At 49.4% G+C, this 25,101-nt stretch overlaps 1 protein-coding gene across 1 annotated transcript in view; it reads right to left on the bottom strand.

Moving 5' to 3' along the window:
- Positions 1-2,348: 2,348 nt before the first annotated feature.
- GRIK3 (glutamate ionotropic receptor kainate type subunit 3) overlaps positions 2,349-25,101 on the bottom strand; it is a 189,436-nt gene continuing 166,683 nt past the window's right edge. The window contains exons 12-16 of the mRNA XM_049774672.1: positions 20,614-20,732; positions 18,018-18,235; positions 8,238-8,460; positions 7,419-7,669; positions 2,349-5,394 (exon numbers count right to left, since the gene is read on the bottom strand). Coding sequence (XP_049630629.1) covers positions 5,200-5,394; positions 7,419-7,669; positions 8,238-8,460; positions 18,018-18,235; positions 20,614-20,732 — 1,006 coding nt within the window. The 3' untranslated portion in view covers positions 2,349-5,199. The remainder of the gene's footprint in view (positions 5,395-7,418; positions 7,670-8,237; positions 8,461-18,017; positions 18,236-20,613; positions 20,733-25,101) is intronic.

Raw genomic sequence — 25,101 nt, 5'->3', positions numbered from 1 at the left:
AATTCTGGCCCCCAAGGAGCCCTCACGGTGCTGTGCAGACAGTTGGCCACACAGAGGAGTTAAGGGGAGGCCAGGACAGTGCTCAAGCCTGCTTTCTACATGCTCCAGAGCTGCCCTGAGCATGGAGGCCAGACCATAAGCTAAAGGATAGACATTTGGAAGAGCAGACAGATCCAGGTGGGGTAGGGCCAGAGGTCAGCAGATATTGAGGGGCTATTCCCTGCTAACTGTTCACAGGGTTAGATGCCACAGGAGGGAAGGTGGACAGATGGCAGGGGCTGTGCTAGACAGGGATCCTGGCCTCTCCCCTCACCCTTTATCACTGTCTTTGGCCTCTGGTTGAGTGGGGCTGGATGTGGTTAGCTGGGCCACACTCTTGGCCAGCACTGCTGGTCCTTAGTGCTTTCAGATCTGGAGGCCCCCCAGTTTGGAGCAGTCAAATAGAGACATACTGAAGGTATGGCATTCAGAAGTTGGGGACAAAGCGCAAGGGAATTAGCTCCTGTGGACTTTGCACAGTGTGTAACCAGTACCACCTTCATTCCCCTGCTGCCATCACCTACCTGGCACACAGCAGGCAACTATGCCACAGTCTCAGGGCCCAGGACTAGTATGCCACTGCCCACAGACAGAGGCCTGCTGCCCACTTTAGGCACTCAGAGGCAGGAAAGTTGCTCCAGGCCTCTTCTGTCCCTATCCCAACCCACTCCCATGGTTCTGCCTCTTCTCCAGGGCTTAGAGCACTGATGAATGCAGAAGCCCATCCCACTGAGGGGTTCTGTGGCCCCTACTCCTGGCAGGCTCTGCCCCCAATATCCCAGACTCTACTACCTTAGCTCCCATCTCTCACCTGGTCCCTGCCCACACTGGTTGGGTTATATACACTCTGTGTGCAGACGTGCGGGAGGGAGCATGTACACGGGGCTACAGGTCCTATGTACACTGTGCATATATATATACAGCATATATATATATATCTTTTTTACATTCATATATATATAGTACAGAACATTAACCTTCTACCAGCAATGGTTTTGTGATTTCATGTATGGCCTCAACTCTGAAATTTTTACTCCAGGGCAAATTCAGGATTAAAATGAGGGCATGGCTCAGACTGGCTAGGGAACACAGGGTAGGGTGTCTTGGAGGCAGCCAGCAGTGGGGCGCCTGGTCCTGATGTGTGCACCCAACCTGGGAGACAGTTCCCAGCTGCATCTGCCTAGTCGAGCTCTCTTCTTGTATCTGTCCATGGGGCTGCCCCATGCCCAACAGTAAGTCCATACAGCTGTTTACAAACCCAGCTTTCCCAGATGGCTCTCCAGACATGGCTTAGTTCAGATGTTTGTGCCTACAGCTGGGAAGGGCTGGAGCGAGAAAGCAGCAGCTGCACCCACCTTCCCCACAGCACCTGGAAAAGGCAAAGGGATCTCTCCACCTTGTTCTCAGTGTGTGTTAGTCTGTCTGTCTTGGGACTGACAGAGAAAAATGGTGACTTTTACTTCTGGGTGCCTTCCCCAGACAGGATCAGGATTTCCATGGGCAGAGCTGGGTCTTGGGGAAGTGAGAAATCCCTTCCTCCACTTCAGAGATTTAGACTGGTACCACAGCTGTGGGGGTAGTCATCCATAGAGACACTCAGAATGGACCTCAGACACTCAGGGTCTTGTACCTGCACAGCCGAGAGGCCAGGAACAGATAGGGAGGGGAATGAGGAGGATTCATGGTTGGCCTCACTGCAGCCCTCATTTGGGCCTGGCTGAACAGGTTGACAGGATGAGCTGGCATCTGGGGATGGGGGTGGGATAAGGATGACAGGTGGGGGCCAGACAGGTTCAATCCAGCACCTGCTCGGGCAGATTACACTTTCTATTCCATTCAAACCACTCACCCCACCTGTCACTCTAGAGCAGCCAATCACAAGAGAGCCTCCTCACTGCCCCACCCCTTGCAGTGTAGGTTCCATTCCCTGTAGCATGTGTCCTGCCTCCTGCAGTGAGATCCCACCTCCTTTGGTTCTAACCCTTGCAGCACAGTCTATGCTCAATGGTAGCAGATCAAAACCTTAACTCCACATAATTTGCCCTACTGGGGACAGATGCCATGACAGAGCAGCATCTTCAGAACCCCACGGAGTCAGTGCAACAGAAACACGGGCACAGTTCTCTGGCACAATCTGAATTTGGGTGGGTGATAGACAAACAGAGACTGGACTGTGGCTGTATGTGAACGTAAGGCCCAGTGGAGGGCAGCTGAGCAGGAAGTGGCTCCATTCACACAGGGGGATGAAAATCATTCCAGCACTTCTCATAGAGGTTTTCAGGTTGAATTGTGCCACTGAATTTCACCCTTTTCTCTTTGATGAGACCTCACCCTACTCCAAGCCACTTCCTTTCCTTCCCACCAATGCCAATGTAAGCTCACAGCCTCAAAAAACAGGGCATATTCTTGGAGCAACACACACAAAGCCACACTCTCTGGTGCGTGCATGCACTGTGAAGTTCTGTCTGAGAAAGGCAGACCACGGCTAGTCACTGGCTACTGAGATTGGCTACATAACCCTAGATTTCCTGCTATCTGGGACTGCTGGGACACACTGTTTTCCTTCCAATGAGATGCAGCTGAGAACAGCAGTGCCACAGCCACGAGTCCCCAATGGGGGTCACCCCCACTCAGCCAGTTCCCCTGCCATGACAACAATACAATCCTGGCAAATCGTGGTGACAAGTGCTCTCTCCCCAGGGTGCAAGAACAAATAGACCGTGGTTCCCTGCCTTCCTGATTGTCCATCTCTGCCCTGTTGTGCGCTGGAAGCTGTATGTGAACATATGGGCGAGCAGACTTCCATACACTCACAACCTCCCTCCTCTGACTTCTCTCACACAACATGCACTGACCTGCTGCCCATCCATCCAGTTATGTCTTGCCTCTGCAGCCTCCGGCACATATCAGCATTATGCATAGTGGGCTTATGTTCCCACATGGCTGATATGGCTTCTCCTTTTAGACATATTTGGCAATGCTGCAGGTTTAGTCCTATCCTTCCTCTTTGCCTTTTGGAGCACAAATGCACACAATTCCAGTAAACAGCAGTCCATATACTACTCACCCAAGTTCCTCTCAACATGGCTTTTTCTGTTTTCAATAGGTACGGGGCATTGTTTGCCAGATTCATTTCCATTCTCCCCAATTCACACACAAGCATACATATATGTATATATGTATTATACAGGTATAACTGTGTGCATGCTCATGTGTGTGTGTGCACGCACACACAAACACACATAAACACAGCCAGAACTCAAAGAATTCTCTTCTTATTGCATGCCCTGGACTCTTTTCTAAGTCCAAATCTTTCCTTTACTTAGTTACCAAAGCTCATCCTTCAAAGACACCCAGCAAAGCACATACGTGTCTGCATGTGGAAACTCACCATAGCATGGCTTTTCCTCGTGGTACATGTGTTGGCTACACTGCACGACCATCCCTCTTCCCTATCCTGCATATGCAGCCTATTGTAGCAGCTGTGATGCTGGCAACTGGCTGATTTGGTCTGAAGCTAACAGTTTGGAGGGGGATTGTATGTATCTGGTGATCTCACAGTGCTCACTGTTTGGGGAGTCCCTGGGAGGACCTAGAGGTTACCCTTCACTTCAGTGAAGATCTTTGAGACTTACATGCTCAGCCTCCTCTGGGAGTGGGCTGGTTGCTCTCTCCTGGGTCCCTGTTCAGAGAGTTTCCAGTCTATATCCCTGCTCAAAGACTGCCCTCTGGCCTTGACCATGGGCAGCCTTGCTGGCCCATTCTGTTATCTTTAAGGACACTTTGCTCCTGAGCTTTGCCTGTTTTACACATTTTCCAGAGTCTCAAAGCATCCATAACAGCCAGCTGGTCTATTCCTTACTGAAACCTCTCATCTGCTACTCCTTCTCTACTGTACCACCATGCCCCATGGGGTCCCCAGCTGCTATGGACAAGAGACCAGGGGCCTAGATGGCCTTGTGTCTCTGGTGAGCTCTTTGGTTAATTCTCCAGGAGGCAGCTTCTCCCCCTCACACTCAGGGGCTCAACCATTATGACAACTTTTATCTGGGGTGTTAGGCTTGACAAGTTCAGAGGTTAATAGTTCCTTTGGGTCCTCTAACTTTCCCTTCTACCCCAAGGTAGCCTGTGAAGCAAGACTCCGTCTTCTCTCTGGAGGAAGGTGATAACTTTCACTGAGTTTAAGCCACTTTTCTTCCATCCGACACAAGTAGGTCATGGCCCACCAGGAGCTGTTGTGGAGTAGATAGATGTGAAGGAGCCTCAGCTCCCCAGTTCTCTCAGGGTTTAGAAAGCAGCTTGTTGACCAACATAGGAAGATCCAATGACTCTTTTGCCATTGGGACTCCCCTAGAGGTCATTGCTCCTTTGGGCTTCAAATACCAGCTGAGTCTCTGGGAATTCTTTGTGAGAAATTAAGGGGTCATCTCTTCTCAAACCATAAAGAAAATTTTCTCTGATTTGTCCCACTTCCTAGTGGAATGGGAGCCACGAAGATATTGTCTATGATGGCAGCATTCTCCTATCTCCGAAGCGCAAACTCCTCTCTGGAACTTTCCTAATAAAGCTCTGCTTCTAATTCTGCTCAAATAGGGGCTGCCATGGGTGATGCCAAGTCCAGGAGACAGGAACTATGTAGTCTCTGAGAGCTGAAGTCTTCCCTCAGTCTAGGCATGTGGGTTGGCTATTCCCCATCTTTAACTCCCAATGGCAGCTGCATTCTAAGATCCTTAAGTTCCCAAGGATTGTAATTCTGATCTCCTGGTCAAGCCCCAGAAAGCCCAGGCTCATAGGGAAGGAATGGAGAGAAGAGCTGTTTTCCATGTTCTTTGGCCTCTGTGGGGCTGCGGAAGCTGCTTCTAACCATACAGGGCTATTGAAGGGCAGGTAGGTTTGGCCTGAGAGAGGCGTGTGCTTCCTTTGGCCTTGGCTATCTTGACTGGCAGCTTTAGAAACCCATAGAGGAAATGAAAGGAGAATGAAGCCCCAGCAATTGGCCTGGGGCTGCTGGTTTCCAAGGAGGTAAGGGCAGATGGCTCCTGGCTCACCAGACAGGCAGCAGCTCTGATCCCCATGGCCAGGAGGGGACAGGGGACCTTCCTTCTAGTCTCCTTTGCTTTCCTTTGTCCTGCCTCAGGCCTGGAGTCCCCAGCACTGTGCCTAAGGGAACACAGGGGCCAGAGATGTGCTGCAGCTCATGCTGTCCTTGCCTGGAAGCCGGCGGTCATTGAATGTGTGCATGTTGATGACGGCATCAGTCTTGACCATCATGGGAGGTTGAGGCTTGTGCTTGACCCTACGCTGGCAGGTAAGGGTGAAACGGATCTCATCCGCCACAGTGCTGCAGAAGGAACGCTGTGTGGGGTGGGCGGGGAGAGGGAAGTGGGAGAGAGAAAAAGGTATACAGTGAGGTCTGGTCTTGCCAAATATGCCAATTCTTTCCCTTTGTTCTAGAGCCTGTGCTGAGGTCATGCAGACACTCTTGCAGCTTTACTCCACCTATGTCAGGCTGCATGTGTAACATCCTGTAAAGCAGCTAGGAGATTAGGATGCATCTTATCCCTAATTTATAAATAAGTACACTGAGGCCCTCATGGCATTCACATCCTAGTTTGAAGAATGCAACTATCTGATAGAGATACAGGTATCTGCTGGCAGTGGGTTGTCAGAGAGGTTGTCTATGACTTGTCTAGAAGGCAGTGAGAGATCTCTATGGCTCAACTTATCCAGTGAGGATGCTTTTAGCACTGGGAAAACTTGCTTGCAGGGAAACGGATTTCTGAGCCCTGACTCTGCCTCTCATCTGCTGTGCAACCTCTCCAGTGATGCCCAGGCTCATCAAACAAATAGAATCTCTTCCCTCCACCTCCCCTTTTCTTTATTCTCAAACATTTACAGAGCCCAGGCCTGGACCAAGCTCATTCTAGGCACTAGGCAAATAGCAGAGAGAAAGCTCAGGGAACTTATAGGTGAAAGGGGGAAGACACAGATAACAAACATGTGATTAAATCATATTGGAGAACAATCTTTATAGGAAGAGAAATAAACAGCTAACAGGCTAGAGAAGGGCCAGGAGCTGGCATGGACAGGAAGGCACAATGAATAGAAGACATGTGGGTGAAAACTTGACTGACCTGAAAAGGTCAAGCACTTGGCACTCGGTGGTTCAACTGCAGGTGCAAAGGCTTTGAAGTAGAAATGCACTTAGGGTGTGAGAAACTGTAAATGCAGGGGAGCAGAGGAAGGGAGGGAGAGGCTGGTCAGAGACGGGAGGGCATGCAGTCTTGTGGAGCTCATTCCAATTGGTTCACTTTTAGCAGGTTCCTTAGTATTATTAGTATAATAAAGTTTCTCCCATATTTTGGGCATACTATCATGTATATTTCGACATCATCCTAGTAAGTAAGAGTGCATAAACCCTTATAAACTTCCATTGGGTGCATTTCTAGTGGTAGAAACTAGTCAAAAACCTGTGGATTCTTAAAGATTTCTCACCCTGCCTGCCAAACTGCCTGGCTGAAATGCCCCTTTCTTCCCTGTACAATGCTGAAATGTGGTTGTTAATGAGAGTTATGCTCTACTCTCTGCTGACCTGGCATCGTGAGTAGGAGGAATTTCATTCCATTCTCCCTGAAACTACTGCTCATTCCTGTCCCTCCCCACGTTGCTTCATGGCAAGCCCCTTCCTGCTAGCCCAGCCGCCATCTAGGTTTCCAGGAGAAAGGCCACCCCCAACCTGCGCTGGCGTCCACTGAAACACCATGTGCTTTTGCTTAGTGCACCAGTGCCAGTCTTCACTGAAGATAGATTAACACAATCTCCCAGAAGACATGGGCATCAGCACTTAAACCCTCTTCCCTTGGAATCTCACTGGCTCTGGACCCAGTGCCAAAGCCTAGCTCCCATGGGATAGAAGGATCAGCATGAGCCTCTTAGCTATCTCCTATTTGAAATAGCTGGTGACAAGAGTTTCCACATATATGTGAAAGTGAGGAGAGTCTAATGTAGTCTAATGTCCTTTCACTCTGTACAATGACCACAGGGCTGCTCACCGGGAAAGGGAAGCTGGGATGAAATGTTAAATGAAGCACAGTGGAGGTGGAGGTGGAAAGTGAGGGAGGAAGGTCAGACTTGGTCTTCTGGGGATGGTGGACTGAGCCAGAAGTGGGACTTAGAGTGGGTGTTGGGCGGGGGGGGGGGGAGGGGTAGAGGACTGTTCAAGTTTCCTGGAGGAGCAGAGAAAGGGTGGATTCAGGTGAGGACAGGCTTAGATCCCAAGAGTTTCCAGCCTATGGTGGGGTGGGGTGGGGTCTGAAACTCAAGTTGATTCTTCTTTCCTGGCCCCCTTTTCCCACTAAGACTCCAGTTCTCAGTCTCACCTGCTCCCGCTCTGCAGTTTTTCGGAGTTTGTACACGAACTCGCCCACGGCCACCAACACGGACAGGACGAGGCCAGCAGCCAGGACAATGAAGATGCCTCCAATCTTCTGAATGCCCAGAGCACTGGCCTCTTTGCTCTCCTCCTCCGGGCACCCGCTGCCACGCCACCACTTCTCCTTCATGACGTGCAGCTTGTCCTCCTCCTGCAGCTGCAGGATAGCGATGGTGATCTTGTCCCGATACGGAGAGCCTGGTGGGGGCAGGGAGGAGAAGAGCCTGGCCTCAGCACACCAGCCACCAGCACCTGCTCAGTGAGCTCCAGAAAGTGGGTCTCTGTTGTCAGAGCTCCCTTTGATGGAAGGAGTATTGATTCAGAACACTGGGGCAAGCTCTGAGTTTGCAGCCTTTTGAACTGGCACCAGCATCTTCTGCTTGACTCATGCCCAGAAATCTAGTTTTCATCTGCTACCTAAAGGTGACCCCTTGACTCAATTTGCCCACCCTGCTTCACCTTCCAGAAGGTGCTGGTGAAATCTCAGGAAGGATCCTGATCCAAATGGGTGTCTTGCCCATGAGAACCTATATACAGAGTCCCTGGAATATTGGGGTGTCTGGGCTGACTCTGCAAGGGGAGGTTAGAAGAACAATGACCTTTATGCATTGGCTTCTCCTGCCCTCCCCCTGAGTTTGTCTCTGTTCACTTACTACTCAGACCACCCTTATCTCCAGGCTCTATGGCATGAAAGGGGAGAGGAGGAGAGAAAGGGGTGCATGAGTGGTGGGGGCAGGCCCGGCCCCTCCTCCCATGCCTTGCTCACCCATGGGGGTGCCGATGCCATAGCCCTTGGAGTCGATGAGGCCCCCGATCTGGGTGAGGTTGCAGTTGCGCTGTGTCACATACTCAATGGTGGTGGACTCCATGAGCAGCGCATAGTCAGCTGTCAGTGTCCTCTGAATACCCTCCTCATTGTTTTTCACCAGTGCCGAGGGCTTGCTGCTCATGAAGGCCCACATCTTCTCGAAGGTGGAGATCTTGGACTTCTGATCCCCCCCAGAGGGACAAGAATACAGAGTTATTGAGCTCCCTGGACACCCAGCACCACTCATCCTCCCTCATCAGGACTGTGCCACTGAACTATCTTGGGGCCTGTGGAGGGGAGTTGCCTACAGGGCTGAGGAAGAAGCTATGGCTGGTTAGGGTACCAAAATCACTGAGAGGAGGACACCAGCCCAGAACCCAGCTCACGCCTCCCTCCTGGGGACTCTTAGCTCTTTGCTTCAATACAATACATCTGATTTTCAGATGAGTTTACAGAACTGAACTATATTTCTTTAACATGGATTAAAGGATTGTATGAACAGGCTCTTCCCTATGTGGCGTTAACCACATAGACTCAATGGACTCTCTGATGGATAGGCAAGCACTATCACTAGCCCTATTCCACAAACGGGAAAATTGAGGGCGAACTGTCCAGGCCAACAAGAAACACAAGGATAGAGCAGGGCTTCCAGCTTCGGCCTTCAGCTCCAAACTCAGTGTCTGATCACTCAGCTGCACTGCTACCCAGTAGCCACTATGAGGTACATGGGAGGAGAGATGAGCCTAGGGACCCCTCTCCCATACCACACACATAGCAACCAAAGCAATGATTCCTACGAACTGTGTCTTAGAGAGCAGGCCTGCCTTCAGGACTGTGGACAGCAGCAAGGAGAGCATGGCAGAGGGAGTAAAGGAGGCAGGAGTGTCTTTGGGTCTTGGTCCTGGAAGATCCCTGGCTGGATGCTGCTGGGAGAAGGACTCAGAGCCTCCCCAGGCCTGATGGCAGGGCTGTATCTGCCTATCCTAGGGCTGGCAGTGAGAGTCAGAGAGGGCACTGAGGCCAGAGAGAGAGCAAGGCTAGTGGGCTTTGCACTCTCTGGATGGAGGGCCAGGGTTTCTGACCCAACAGATGGCTTCCAGATCAGTGCCTGCCTGCTGTCTGCAGGATGGTCCCCACCCCCATGGATCCCAGGGGAGCAAGTGGCTCTTCAGGCCCTGCTGCACCCAGCTGTTTCCCAGAGTAGCTGAGCCTGCCTGTAATGCCAGCCTGTCTGACTGACTGACTAGCCCTGGCCCAGCTCCTGGTGTGTGATGGCCTGGGTGCATTGAAATAGGCTAGCAGACCTGGGGGAGGGAGGTAGGGCAGCATCGTCAGAAGGAATGACTGGCAGGCCTGCAGGAGTGTTTCTTCTCTCCCAAACTAGCTCCTTGGAGACCCCAACATACTGGGGGAAAGAGAACCCCCCAAAGTTGCAGACAGGACCTCACTTGGAATTGCATCTGAGCCCGAATCTGCTTGCACTGGGTACAGACCTGGAGCATCTTCCCAGACAGGTAATCTTTCCACCTACATCCTCTCTTCCTGTGTCCTCCCAGCCTGAATCTCTTTTATCTGTGTCTTCCTTGGCTGAATCCTCCCCACTTGAGTCCTCCCTGCCTGAGTGTCCCCAATCTGTGTCCTTCCCACCAGAGGTGGGACTGAGCTGAAAGATCTCTCACTTCCTTCTGCTGCTGCTCCCTGCAGAGCTCCCTGCCTGGTCTGGTCCCACTTAGAGTTCTCTGTGACTCTTTCCACAGTTACCTCCTTCCTCCCCTCACCTCTTTGTCTTCTGTGCCCCTCAGAGGACGTCCACAGATATTCTGCTATCCCAAACTCCCCCTTAAAAATATCTCTTTGCCCTCATTTTTCTATTCTTCTGGGACTATAGACTCTTCTCCTCCTCTTCCTCTTCCTCCTCCTCCTCTTCCTCTTCCTCCTCCTCCTCTTCCTCTTCCTCCTCCTCCTCTTCCTCCTCCTCTTCCTCTTCCTCCTCCTCTTCCTCCTCTTCCTCCTCCTCCTCCTCCTCCTCCTCCTCCTCCTCCTCCTCCTCCTTCTTCTTCTTCTTCTTCTTCTTCTTCTTCTTCTTCTTCTTCTTCTTCTTCTTCTTCTTCTTCTTCTTCTTCTTCTTCTTCCTCAGGGGTCACACCCAACAGTGCTTAGAAGTCACTACTGGCAGGCTCAGGGGACAATATGGGATGCCGGGAATCATTGTCCATCCTGGACCAGCTGCGTGCAAGGCAAACGCCCTACTGCTGTGCTATCTCTCCAGCCCTAGACTGCATTTTCTATATGATTTCAGTGTTCAAACTCTGTCTCCCTCCAACTTTTCTTTTCATTCTGATGCCTTTCCTGCCCAGTCAAAAGTTTCTCACTGGCTCCAATAATCTGGGCTCTTGGCATCATCATCTCCCCTGGGGTGCGTGCCAGCCTTATGGCTCTCTGAAGCCACAGGAGTGGTGGGCTGTGCTCCGATTGCACTCACTGCCACATGCTTTCAGCCCATTGCCTACAGAAGTTGGCTGCCATGTTTGGTGTTGCCCATGTGATGGAATGGAAGCAGATTTAGCTGATGCTCCATGAATATGGGAGCCCAGGATCTGGGGTGACTACGGCCCAAGAGACCATATGGGGGGGGCAGAGCAGCTGCCATGTCTCTGGATCCCTTATGACTTGCTCTGCTGCTGTAATAGATAATGACACTCTCTTCTCACAGCCCCTTCCCTTTTCCCATTCCCAATACAGTTGCTTTTTCTGAGAATCAAACCTAACTACTCCACAAATCATATCATTCAAGTCCAAGAAAAGTAATTGCAGATTCCCAAGCTCCTTAGACATTCTGCTATCCTGCTTACTGAAAATTTTCTGCTGCCACTGGCTCTGATGACTCTATTCCTTTTACATCCTAGGCTCTCCTGTGTCCAGGTTTTCCTTCTTCTAGAACAGTGAGAACTCTGTATTGATAAGCCATCAGGACTGTCTTTACCTCCTATTCATTCCTGAATGCACTCATTTTTTATTTCACCCTCTATCCATCCACACTCCATCTATCTAGCCATTGTTCATTCATCCATTCACGCATCTATCCATTTTTCCTTCCTTCCTTCCTTCCTCTCATTCATCATGTTCATGTTCATACCCAACCATCCACACATTATATCAACACTAATTTACTAAATTACCTGGATGTCATCTGCTATCCACCAGCCTGTTATCTGTTTATCCATCCATTCACCTAAGTATCCAACTATCCCTCCCTCCCTGCATTATCTTCCCCATCCATCCACAATCTGACCACCCTTTCACTTCTCCATCAGCCTGATCTTACTTACTCACTCTCCATTACGTCAATCCATCATCAAACTTGACCTACTCATGCCTAAGAGTGGAGTTAGAACTTATCCTTCAAATGCTGGCCTTTATCCCCCAACTCAATGCAGAGTAAATGGAGAGACTTCAATAATTCTCCACCCTAAGTGGCAAAGAAATTCAAGTTGAGAGCTGGGAAAGCTTTGAGACTCAATGAATTTTAGGGAGAAATACTTCAGAATCAAAGTTTTCAACAGGTAAAAATGGGAGGAGGAACACGAAAAAGGATGCCAGAGTCTGTTCAGTTAAAGTCAGAGGTGACAATTAGACATGAAGCTGGTTGTAACTTCAGAAGTTTCTGATTATCCTACTTTGAGAACCAAAAAATTTCCAAGGAATTTGAGCATCTTTGAGGTCTGCTTCTCTATGGAGGTCATGCATTATGCTTAACCTCTATCCCGGAGCTCCCTTCTCAATCGTAACGTTCAGAGCTCTTTCTCATTAAGTTCTGTCCTTCTGTCTTTGATTCTGACTTCAGGACACATCCCTGAGATATGAATTCTAGCAGGGATGGCTAGATCCTCTAGAAAGGCAGGTTCCTCTCCTCTTTCTGGGCCTAGATACCAGGGTCCTAGGCTACAGCCTGATCCCAGCCATCAGAGTCTCCTAGTCCTAAGGTTCTGAGTCATCATGCCTGTCCTAATTCTGGTGGGAACCGTTGCTTCAGGGCCAGTCACCCAAATCAATTAATGGAATTGTTTGGAGCAGCCAATACAGGGCAACGTGCCAGGACAGAGAAGCCTTTTTTATTTTTTTTATCAAGGAAATTGGCATGAAAGTAAGTTTCAGGCTCATGACTTTCAATTCCAACCTCCTTAAAGAAGTGAATTGATTTTCCCCAACTGAAGATACTTAATCTTGAGAATTTAACGTTTTTGTACAAGAAAATGTATACTGGTGTATTTATAAAATTTTATATCAATTTCAAAGAGAGCGAATACTAGGAGCTGCATGCGGAGAAGTAGCAGCAATGAGTTTGTGCAAGTCCTTGGGTTTCCAAGTGGTAAAGGAGACCTTTTCCTAACGTAACTGGCTCTCCTATCCCTGGGGAATGAGTCTGTGATCCTACTAGGTCCATGTGCTTGAGTAGCTCCTCACATTTCAAAGGTTATGTCCGTGGGGACCAGATGCATGCCTAAATCTAATACCTCTTTAAACTCTTACAATCCACCTGACTTTCTGACACACTGGTCTGCACTTGTCTCCAAGACCTGATCGTGCAGGGATATGGGCTGCTCCCTGTAGGGGGAGGGTGGGGCAAGGCTGATGGCTCGTGAGAGAACTACAGGGCACAGTCAAAAAGGGTGCATCCTTTCCCTCCCTCTGGATAAGCCAATTGGAGAGTCTTTTGAAGTGAGCACTGCAATGAAATTTGGCTGTGAGACTGGAACTAGCCTGGTTGCACCCAGCAGGAGAATCGAGGCAAGTGAAGACAAATAGGGCAGGACTGCTTGAGGCCCCTGATTTCCTGGCTCTAGAAAAAAAGAGAGGCAGCTGGCCAGGAGAACCACCCCTCCTGCCAGGCAAGAGTCCTGGGAAACACTGGAAGATGGGTTGGGACTGCAGAGCCTCAGTGGGCCCCTGTAGGCACAAGTGCTGGGACAAGTGAGTCTATGCAAGGGAGATGGCTTGAGTCTCAAGCTTTGAGATCCCAGCTGGCTCCATCATGGTGGGAACCAATGTTGCCTCCCTGTGTGAGGTCCCTTTCCTCCAGCACCTTCATAGAGGGCCGGATTTTCAGAGAAGCTTACTCCGACATCTTCTCCTTCACAGTGCTGTCTCCTCGCAGACAGTACTTTCCCGTTTCCTCCGTGCTTTTAGCATACACCATTGTACGGCCAAACAGGCCTTCAAAGGCCTCCCTTTTCATCTCCTAATTAATTTTTATCTTCTAAGACGAAGGGAAGACAACACAGGAGATGCTGTGTGTGATGTTTGCTGCTCTCTGACAACTCTCAAATGAGATTTCCTAAGGAAAGATGGGGCTGCTTGTAGCTATGCAGCCCTGAGGCTACAGGGAGGTAGGGGCTAGGGTTCTGGGAGACCCCCCCAAGAGTCTGGCTTCCTGCTGCTGTTGTCTTTAGATGGGAACACACTTCCATTCCCTCTCTCCCTCCCTCCACTTCTCCCTCCCAAACCCTCAGTCACAGCAGCTTTTCCGATGGTTTATAGCCTCCCAAGAACACACATTGATCATGGAAGTGAAGTGCAGGGCCCTAGCTCAAAACTGTCACCTGCCTTTAACATCTCACATTCTCAGTTGGTTCCACCCAGACTCCTGGTTCTTCAGTGCTGCCTTCAACAGGGATTCTTGGAGCAGCTTGGTGCTGGTGTTTGCCCAATGGGCTTCCCTGCCCAGGACTATGGTTATATCCTAAGCAACAATGGACAAAGGCCCTGAAGTCGCTCAAACTCTCACCTAGAAACTCTGAGCTGTGTGAAGTCAGTGTTAACCAAGTTAATCCCTAAATTTGACACCCTCCAGCCCCCCAAGAGATATGATATTGACTAGCAATGGTTCCCAGGCCTGTGTGAAATTGGCATGATATTGACTAGCATGGGCTCCTAGTGCTGTTCTGATGATATAAGAGCAAGTAGTATGTGCTACACAACCGTGGTGATTACGATTAATGCTTTTGCCACAGAGCAGGGGAGTGAGTGACTGCCTGTAGAAGTGGTTGCTGCCTCTAGACAGCAGCAGCTCTGTCATTGCCCTGCTGAGTGATCACGGGTCAGTTGTTGAACCTCTCTGAGCCTCCAGATTTTCAGGCTGAATCCAGCCTTCCTTCTACCCACATAGCAACACTGCACACCGCTGCGTACAACCCACACAGCAACTCTGCATACCGCTGCACACAACATACTGCACATCACTGTACACACCCCACACGGCAGCATTACACGCAGAGCACACAGAAAACATAGCTCCAAACTGGCTGGGGGTGGGTGGGGGTGAGATGGGGTGACTCAGAAGCTTGGCAGGGGCTGGGACAGGGGAAGGAGGAGGTTTGTGCAGGGAACATTGTGCTTCTAGATCATCAGCGGAGGCCACATCCAAGCTCCCTTCCATTTATATGACAGTTCCACCATAGTTGCTCATGAAAGGGAACCCGGGACAAGGGTCATCACTGGTAAAGTGGCAGGCCACGTGGACGGGCAGAAAGAGAAATAACTGCAAGCAGTGTAGTTAGTTCTGCAGGAGGATGTGGAAGTGTTGTTTCTGGCCAACGGTGCCTGTGAGCAGAGGCTCCTACATCCCAGTCAGGACTTGGGGTAACTTCTTCCTGTCTCTTTTGCCCTCATCCTTGCCTTGCTGTTTGCAGGGCAGGTAAGTGAAGGTGGACTCAGTGGAGGTACAGCTTCATGACAAGGACAGTGGCTTGATGGGAAGCTGAAACAAGACTCCTGGAAGCCAATCTGAGCATGTTAGCATGGAGGGAGGCAAAGATATCCAATCAGTGGCAAGAGTCTGCGCTGGCCTTATTTATTCCGCTTGCCTTTGATGGAGCCCTGCTTAGAGATGGGCTCATGTGTAATGCATGAGAGATGCTCTGACAGAGTCTAAGGGTGGGCAGTCTAAGGGTGAGCCTGAGAAGGTGCAGAAGCACATGCTCACACACGGGAAGGATTACATGTATTCATGAACAGGAGCACACATGTCCACATGTACAGACATGTATACACAGGCAGGAGCACAAATACACACATGGGCAGGAACACATACACACATGGGCTACTTTACTTATGCTGTTCCCATGTCTTATCTAGGCAACATGGAGAAAGAGTCAGGTGTCTGCAGGTACACATGTTCCCTTCTTCACTCACACATAAAAAACATGTGGACATTCTATTACATACCTGCACATACTTGGGCATAGTCCATATGTTCAGACTACAGAGATAAAATCTCTCTTCTTCTCCCCATTACTTATCCACATTCACATGCACATTTGTGTTCATAACAAACTCATGGGTAAGACATATGTGCTCATATACAGATACATCTAAAAGTATACACCTCTGTACTGGCTCCCCTGCTCTAGGCTACATGCATGTACAAATAGTCATGAACACATAGAGCAGGTTCCTGGGAAATCCTCATGCAGTGGTGTCACTTCCCTTTCCTCTAAATACACACTTGTGACTTCAATACACACTTGTGGCTTTGTTTTAGGCTTCTCAGGGGCAGCAGTCATGGTCATGAGGGGACCCTCTCCTCCTCTCTTTGCTCTTTGCCAAGCAGCTGCTTCTACTCAGGAGGGACAGAGGCAGAGGCAGCTGTGTGTGTGGGGGGGTGCTGCTGAGGTCCAGGACCTGGGAGATGTGGATTCCTCTCGCCTAACTCTTTCCTTATCTCCTCTCTCAGAACCCCACAGGCTCACTCAGAGGCTTGGCCTGGAAGAGCAGGGCTGGGGGGTGGGAACCAGAGCCCAGACTGATGATGAATGGTCGACAGCCAGAGTTCCCCCAGAAACTGATCTCTTCTGAAAAGAGGTGGGGGAGTAGTTCTCAAATACATGTTCCTAGCTGAGTCTTCAGCCAGCATCAGAAGCATCACCTAGGATATGGTAAAAATGTACATTCTTGCAGCCTGGGTGCGAGCTCCAAGAACTAAGAACAGGGGCTGGCGAGGTGGCGCTAGAGGTAAGGTGTCTGCCTTGCAAGCGCTAGCCAAGGAAGGACCATGGTTCGATCCCCCAGCGTCTCATATGGTCCCCCCAAGCCAGGGGCAATTTCTGAGCGCTTAGCCAGGAGTAACCCCTGAGCATCAAACGGGTATGGCCCAAAAAACAAAAACAAAAAACAAAACAAAAAAAGAACTAAGAACAGGATTTGTACATTCAAGGTTCCAGGTGTGGTCCTCAACACTACACAGACCTCTGTGCCACTTGGTATAACCTTGGGGTTCCCCTGAGCACATCTGGTTTCAAGCACTGAGCTGTCTAATTTTGTTGCTTTAATATTTTCTTGATTTTAATGGCACCACTCAGAGGACTATCTGGGGTTCCAGGATTTGAACCACTGTCAGATTGTAGCCACATGCAAGACAAGTGCCTTAACCTCTGTATTACCTCTCTGGCTCTGCACTAAATGAGCTGGCTGACTGTATCACTGGGCAATCCCCAGTGTCTCCTTTCTCCCCACAAAAAAATCCTCTAGAAGTAAACTTTCTTGTCTCCACTTTTGCCTTCCCGTCTAAGAACCAGAAATTCTAAGGGTGTATCTAGTCATCCAGGGTTCCACCAGCCTTCTAGGTGAGTTGAAGGCAGCTGCAGCTTGAATGCCACATCTAGGTGAGTCCCCAGATATTCCAAGGTTTCACAGGGAAAAGTCACAGAAATAAGGAATAAGGCATGAAACTAGAGATCAACTGGTAAGATGTTGGGACCACAGGAAGGGAACAAGTAGGTAAAGGATGAGGAGCACTGGCCTCAACCCTGGGTTTTGGAGAAAGGTAGATCTGGGTCTGCCTCTCACTTCTGGAATTGTGAATTTCTAGACAAGTGGCTTATCTCCTAGAAACACCAGGTGTGAAAATGGACATAACAACAAGCACTAGCTCCTGAGACTGGCCTTAGAGATGGAGCGAGGCCAAGCATTCAGCATGGAGCTTGGCCCATAGGGAGTGCTTCTGGCAGCAATTCATATGTAAAGCCATTCATTTTTGGAAGAATACAAGAGCCACTGGTACTTGGGGTCAGTCAGTCTCTTAACTCTCAGCTATTTAGGCAGAAAAAGGTTAAAACAATGCTAGGGAACTAAGTTAACATACAGAAAATGAAGAGCAGCCAAGTCATAGCCAGGTTCACTTTCAGAACACAAATTAGCAGATGGTTGGACTTTCTTGGGACCCCTACGTTTCTGGAGTTCAGAGTGCTGAGGAATGATGGTGAACAGTTGTTCAAGTTCTAAGCTTCTTACCTACTTCTGATGTACCCCACAGCCAATTTAGAGGGCCATAGTTCAACCCTACACCAGATCAACCTATGAATGTGGCTGCTGCAGAGACCCAGACTCAAGAGAAAGAGAGCCCAGGGACTCGTGTGTGTGTGTGTGTGTGTGTGTGTGTGTGTGTGTGTGTGTGTGTGTGTGCCTCTCCTCTCTTTCCCTCTTCCCTACCAGGCCTCTTCACATGACTCAAGAAGGTATAGACATACCACCAATGTACCAGATACAGAAGATTCTAGCTTCTGTTCTGGGACCAAGCAAAATGGTCCCATGATCACAGATCCTCAAAGTTAATAGGCCCCAAAGAAGACACTAAGCCCTGGATTGTGAACAGTGCAATGTGTGTGTGTGTGTGTGTGTGTGTGTGTGTGTGTTAGTGGGGGTTGTTAGCTGTGTCACTGTAAGATATGAGGAGACTCTCACCTTGAAGAAGGTCATAGTGGCTCCATCCTTGACAGCCCCGTACTCGATCTTGGTCTGCTTGGCCAGGTCATCAGCAGAGTCAATGGGTGACTCCATGCGCTCCACAGTCAGGAAGGCGGCCAGGTTGGCCGTGTAAGAGGAGATGATGATGAGCGTGAAGAACCACCAGATGCCACCAATGATGCGTGTGGACAGGGCTTTGGGCATCAACTCAGAGCCTGGGAGGAGGGAATAGGTGGGCTGTGCTGAACTTGGACAGTCCAACCAGGCTTGCTCGCTAAACACAAGCCCAGGCCTTTCTCAGAGGCAGAACATCTTCAATTTGGGTCTGGTGTTAGCATCATCTGGGAGCAACACACACTCTCAGTAGTCCAACTCTCCCTCCTACCCACCCCCTTCCCCAAACTACTGAAGCAGCCATGTTGGGTGTGGAATCTGTGTGCAAAATAGTTTCTCAGGAACTCAGACCAAGGCTTAAATTCAATAAGTTAAATTCAAGAATTCAATAAATTCTCAAGAGCAACAAGATGCTCTTGAGAGCACTGTCTGTGTCACTGTCATGGGGCCACAGATGTGCCTGGGCTCAGAACTTTGAGCTGAGCCTGACCCCCCGACTCTCTGTTAGAGGTGTCCCAGCTCTCTCCTGCTAAGGCATCTTCCTGCTGTCTGGGACCCTGCAAAGCACTGAGCCTTATCCTTCTTCTGTCCCAGCCTTACCACAGACATCATCACACTGCCATTACTGGAGGAGAAACTTGTGTGGGAAATAAAGGTGCGGTACAAATTGTTATGAGGTGCCGTGCAGGAAGAGAAAAATCAACACTTTAGGAAGCTCTCTGCCGAGTCAGATCGCTCTTCTTCCCCGACCTCGGGTGCGGCACACAATTTAGATGAAACCTTCCAACTGAAGTAATTAACTAGACCGCTTTCAAGAGATTTAAATAGCAAGTGACTCCTGAACTTTCCAGAATATTTGGACTGGCAATCTGAAAAGCGCCTGCTTTGATACCGATGATTTTTCTTTTCTTTTTTTTTTTTTTCCTCAAAGAATTCACTCAAGGGAGTTTTTCAATGCGTAACTATTTTTCTCCCTCCTAATCAAAACCTCACATGGAATACATCAGGAGCTGGTGCTTTGAATAGCAGCAGGAGGTGGACGAGGAGAAGTTATTATGCATAAAGGGGCTCCCAGATCTTTTCTGCCTGTCACCGGACAAGGATGAAGAACCATGAAGCAAGGTGAGTCTTCTGGATGCTTACTCCCAGTGAGAAGGAAACACTTCTTGTGAGAGCTGCTTTGAGATCTCCAGGCTCCTGGAAGCCACCATGTGCCTCAGTTTCCCTTCCCAACTAGAGACCCCAAGTCTCACCTGCCTGGCCTTTCCCTGGATGGCCGCAGGTTGGGGGGTATGTGTGCAGCTGCTCACCATAGGAGAAAGACTCATATTAGTTGCTTGATGAGCCTTGTTGGTTCCGTTGGACCTTTACCCGGATCCTAATACTTCACTGCTATGTATTTGTGTGTATGTGTGTGAATGCACACACATGTGCATAGATTTGTCCTTTCTCCTCTTGTATTCAATTGCTAGTATAGACCCAGGTGCTCAGGCATAGTGGGGCTATATATTCACTCATTCATTCATTCATTTGGGACTGATAGACCTATGCAGGGACCAAACTTTGTGTTGAGGCCTAAGGTTACACTCAGGTGAGGGAGGGACACAGAAGGTCACTTAATCCCTGGTCCTCTCTCCTCACCTGCCCTCTAGTCACTTGCTGGCCTTAGTAGGACCCTAATACAGCAGACTCTGGTTTTCCCTAACCTCTAAGAAGGCCTAGGATGAGAGACTTGAGATGCAGAAGCAAAAGCACCCAACCTGGCTTCTGGAGCTTCATTCAGTGTTCTGGGTGCAAGGGGGTCTTTACTGGCCAAACTGCTCTCTCTCTCTCTGTGACCCCACACCTCTGTGAAAGTATTTGTGCTGCAAGCCCTGAGCAGGCATTCAGCTGGGAGGTTTGCCCTGGTGCAGAATTCTAGGACAGGATTCTAGGACTCCCATGTCACATGCTCAGGCCCTTGCACAAATAAACAGAGGCCAATAGCATCTGTGTGCACCATCCCCAATGCCCTTGGAAGGGCTCCCATAGTCAGGTCAGCTATGGGTCTTGTCCTGACAACATTCCCAGGTCCTCACAGCTTGTATCTGCTCTCCTCTCCCAGGGAGGACCTCACCCCGAGCCAGGCCTTGTGATCCCAATTTGGCCATGGCTTGCCCTGCTCATGGCCTTCTGTCTGCTCCCTGCCAGACTCAGCTTGATGAGCTGGTCTATAGTGTGGGGACCAGAGAGGTTGGCACCAGAAAGCCAGGCCTATGTGGTGAAACAGAATCCCCATACGCCACAGGTGGGTACAGCTAATCTGATCAGCCCGAGCACCACACACAGCAGTGCTGTGGGACATCCAGCTAGCTCCATCCCCATGGCTTAGCACAGGCTGACAGAGCACACTGGCTCTGCTGCGTGTATGAAGGCCAGGCATACCCCAGAGAAAGGAAGCCCAGGGAGTATAGAGAAGGGGCCCAGGAGAGGTGCCTACCTTGCTGCATGAGGGAGCCCATGCCGAACCAGAAGCTGTTGAGCAGAGTGAAGTTGTTCTCCACCACCTCAGAACCTGGATTGCAGGGATGAGCATCATACCACTCATAAGGGCTGAATCTGCAGCAAAAAGTGGGGAGTAGGGAAGTGTTGTATATGAAAACATTTCCGTAAGATTATTCTTTGCCTATTGTCCCACCTTGACCTTCCAGGTAGGGGCGCTGTTGAGAGCCGAATGAATAGTGTGGGAGCGAGGTATTTGGGGTCTTTTGGAGAGTTTGCTGGCGGGCTCCAGGTGTTTTTTGGAGCTTGCAGCAGGCTGACAAAGGCCTCTCTTCGTCCAGCCTTTTACCCCTTTACCCTCCTGTCTGTGTGGATTATTTGCTGCGGATAAATATTACCAGGATCTCCCCCCAAAAGGGGACAGGGGGTGAGAATCAATTTCTCATTCTGGGAGCTCTTTGAGGATACACAAATAACCAACAAAGGAGTAAACGGGACCCCACAGGTGGGGCAACAGGGAAGAGGGCTCTGAGCTGCAGGGAGATGGCAGGGAAGGGTGTCCACGTCTCACAAAAATGGTGCAACCCACACTGCTGGCAAGCAGACCATGCTTCCACCCTCTCTGTTCTTCTGGGGGCACGGGTGGGACACCAGGGCCATTTGGCTTCTTGTTCTTTATTGCTAGTGGCCTTATCTGGTTATAAAAGTGATTCAGCAGCAGGTCTTCAAATTAAAAGTGCATATGCCCTCCCACCTAGCAATTCAGCCACTCATTATCCAGCCTAGAAAAATGCTCCCATTGAGCATGAAGAGAAGTGCGTGAGGGTGTTTATGGAAGCATTGTTTGTAAGCTTGAAAACTGGAAACCACCTCTAGGTCCTTCAATAGAGGAGTGATTACTTCCACAACACCACCTGCGTGTGAGCATCATGCAGCTGTTAAGGAAGACAGGATGCTTCGAGATGGGCCAGCAGGAAGAGATCTTCCACACGTATTGTTTAGTTAAAGACAGCAATAAATATAAGCGCAATCGGATCACGTCCGCACAGATTCCTGAAGATGTAACTCTACTCCCCTTCATAAATCTGTCTATGAAGGCAAACCAGAAGTTGGAAGGGTCCACTGCTGAGAAATGCCAATGTTTGTGGAGAGGGAGTTAGAAAGGTAGAAACTGTTTCAGGGAGGCCTGATGCTTGATAGGATGTGAATCTCTAAAAAGGTGAATGGGCGTTTGAATTACTTGCATACTTTAAAAACTTGAAATGGAAAAAAAGTACAGCACACTCTATCAAGTATTCAAGCAGGATGGAAGATACAAAGCAAATGTAAAAGGACTGTGAGCCCAGCCCCTGGGGAAAACAATATGCAAGATAATTTCCCATAATTTTCTCTCTGTATATACAAATTATGTGGCAGGAAGAACATTTGAAGGTCCTCCCTCTACCTTCAAGGGAAAAAGTCCTGATTGGGGCAGAACTATGGTTTGCTAGGAAGTTTCAATAGAGAAAATGAAGCTACTGACATTTCTCTGGAAGACGAAGACTTGGGAACATGGTGACCTGGGGACACAGAGACATAGGGAGATAAGATCTGGGAACATGGAGACCTGGGGGCAGAGAAACCTGGGGAGAAGAAGACTCAGGGAGAGTAAGACCTGGGAAGAGAGAAACCTGGAGAGAGAGAGAGAACAGGAGAGATGGAGACCTGGGGAGATGAAAACCTAACGAAGTGTCTACAATGGAGCTGGGAAGTGTGTGCTGGAGGGGGCAAGACATCTGAGGAGGAAGCCTGGAGACAGCAGTGTGAGGGGAACTGGGTTTAGTTTGTTTATCTTTTCCAGGAACCACTCTCTGTACTGAGACAGCCACCAGTGTGGAGGCACAGCTCTCCCATGCAGCCATTCAGTGCTGTAAAATGTGGTGCGTTTCTGTGGGAGCTGGCAGGAGCCTTTTCCATTGCCCTTTACAGTCTTCATAAATTATACACTGGTCACTGTGGTTCACGTGAGATGAATTTTATTTGCACAAAGCGGGACAAGAAATTCCAAAGTGGGACTTTAAAGCAAGCTGGAGGCTTCGAAAGGGGCCAACCACAAACTGGTCTAGGACTATAACATACTTTGGACATGCTACTGGCCAAGAAGCGACTGCTGGGAGTTGGGGATTGGGGAAGCCCTTGAAAAAGGGTGCACTTGGGGCCTCTCAGGCAGGGCAGGGACTCTGGGGGAGCAGCAATTGGGACGGTGTAGAGGCTGAGTGGCAGTGGCGATGGGCCCAGACACATGGCCAGAAGAGAACACGGATCAGCTCTGCCTCTTTGGCCTGGACTAGGGCCCAGGCATACACCATGACTCCCAGCCAAGAAAGCATGCAGGGAGGGGTCTGGGCTGCTGAGGAGCAGACATGGAGTGAGGAAAAGGTGGAAATTGAGGGAGCCTGGGAATGAGAGAAACAAATGCTGGGGACACCTAGGTCTGACTCTATACTTGCTGCATATGGTTTGGAAGGGAGGGATACCTGGGCTTTCTGACCTGGAGGGGAGTCTGCCAGTTCAGTGGTGTGAAGGACAGGAGGGGGAGAAACAAAGGGAAAATGCTGTTCACTGAGGTGTCACAGGAATTGCTGTTTTAGGGTATCAGTGACATTCACTCAGGAAATTGTCCACACATGTGCTGCTCCTGACCTCCTGACTCCACCCCATCCTGCCCAGATGGCATCTGCATACTCTGCATCTCATCTACAACAGCTTCCAGCATCCCTGGCTCTGCCTCCTTTTCCACCATGGAGCAGCCACTGAGCCAAAAGCCACACCAGGGAGCATGTGAGGGTCCCATGCCTGAGGGAGCCTGGTCCCCCAAGATTTCTAGCTTTAGGATAATATTAAAATGTGAGGGCTCAGTGTGACTCCATCCCGGATGTGGAATTGCTCATGACACAGTACCTGGTCCCTTTGAGGGTGTGGGTAATATCAGGGGTCAAATTCAGTTTCACATTTGTAGGTGCTTTTGCACCTCAGTCATCCCCAGGGCTCCCAGTTGGAACTAAATGAGAATAAAGAAATAACCAGGGGGCCAGAGAGATAGCATGGAGGTAGGACGTTTGCCTTGCATGCAGGACGGTGGTTTGAATCCCGGCATCCCATATGATTCCCCAAGCCTGTCAGGAGCGATTTCTGAGTGCAGAGCCAGAAGCAACCCCTGAGCGCTGCCGGGTGTGACACCTCCCCCCCGAAAAAACCCCAAAAACAACAAAAAAGAAACAACCAGTTCTAGGGGTCATGGAGATAGTCCAGAGGTCTGACTGCTTAGAAATAACTTGTGTTTTGGCCTGATGTGGTTCTCCTGGCCTCATTGGGGTAACCTTGCCAGTCCCTAGCATATTGGGCTTCAGCACAACTGAATCATGGCACCTGAGCATTAAGTCCAGTCAGTGGACAGCTGGAGGTAATCCCAGGGCCCTCAGCATTACTTGGGAGCTCCTTTTCCTGCACCCACACATCAAACAACCAATCCTAGAAAGGGCCTCTTGGCTTTGAGCACTGTTCTCAGTAAGTTTCATGCCACACCAAGAGGGCCACAGTGAGGTGGGAACTGCTACAGATGAGGAGTAACTCAGTGTGCTTCTGGGGGAGCTGGGCTTAGATGGTAGTCCCCAGGTCATAAGAAAAGAAGGGCTGCCTGACCACATCACATTCTTCAAGACCTCCATTCTTCAAGGACCTACCAACCACTTACTACTGCTGAATGGGTTTGAGATAGAACTCCTGGCTTCACTCATGACTTCAGACCTTTAACTTACCCTGATCCCATCCCATGGAAACCCTTAGCCAAAACCTGTATTTTTCACACCAGCCCTTAAGTCTCAATTAATTATCATTGAAGGGGGTGAGCATTCAAACTTGGGCTCAGGAATAAGGCCAGGGGCCAAAAGGGGAGGGAAGGGATACAGAGCAATGAGCAGAGCTAATATTGGAGTGTTTTAGAATAATTTGTTAAATAAGTTAAAAGCAATGTCCACGTGCTGCTGAGTCAATTAAAGCCTCAGGTTTGCAAGCAGCAAATTTCTGGAGTGTATCTTTTCTAGGCTGACCAGGTAACTCAATGTTAAATAACAGGACATGTTATATTCTAACGACTGTTTGTTTGATGCATGAATTATCTGTGTTGATCATGCAAATCTGTGCTAAACACCAGGATATATATATATTCTAACCCCAAGCTATGTAAAGAAACCATTGTCCATTTTATGGATCACTGTAACCATGTCTTATATTTTTGTATTTAACCAGAAAGCATGGCAAAATGTTTTGCTTGAACTATAGACAATGCAGCTAGCAGTTAATCTTGTATTACCATCTATTGCTTTTGTATGTAGTTTTAGAGTATGCAGCTTCAGTGTTTGAATCAGGTCAGACATCATGACCCTGGGGCCCACTATGATAAAATAAACGTATGTTCTATTCTTCTTTATCTTGGCTATCTTACTGA

This window comes from Suncus etruscus, chromosome 6 (assembly GCF_024139225.1).
Source record: "Suncus etruscus isolate mSunEtr1 chromosome 6, mSunEtr1.pri.cur, whole genome shotgun sequence".
Lineage (NCBI taxonomy): Eukaryota > Metazoa > Chordata > Mammalia > Eulipotyphla > Soricidae > Suncus > Suncus etruscus.
Note: the sequence above shows the minus strand (reverse complement) of the source record. Positions and strands in the feature narration are given on the sequence as shown.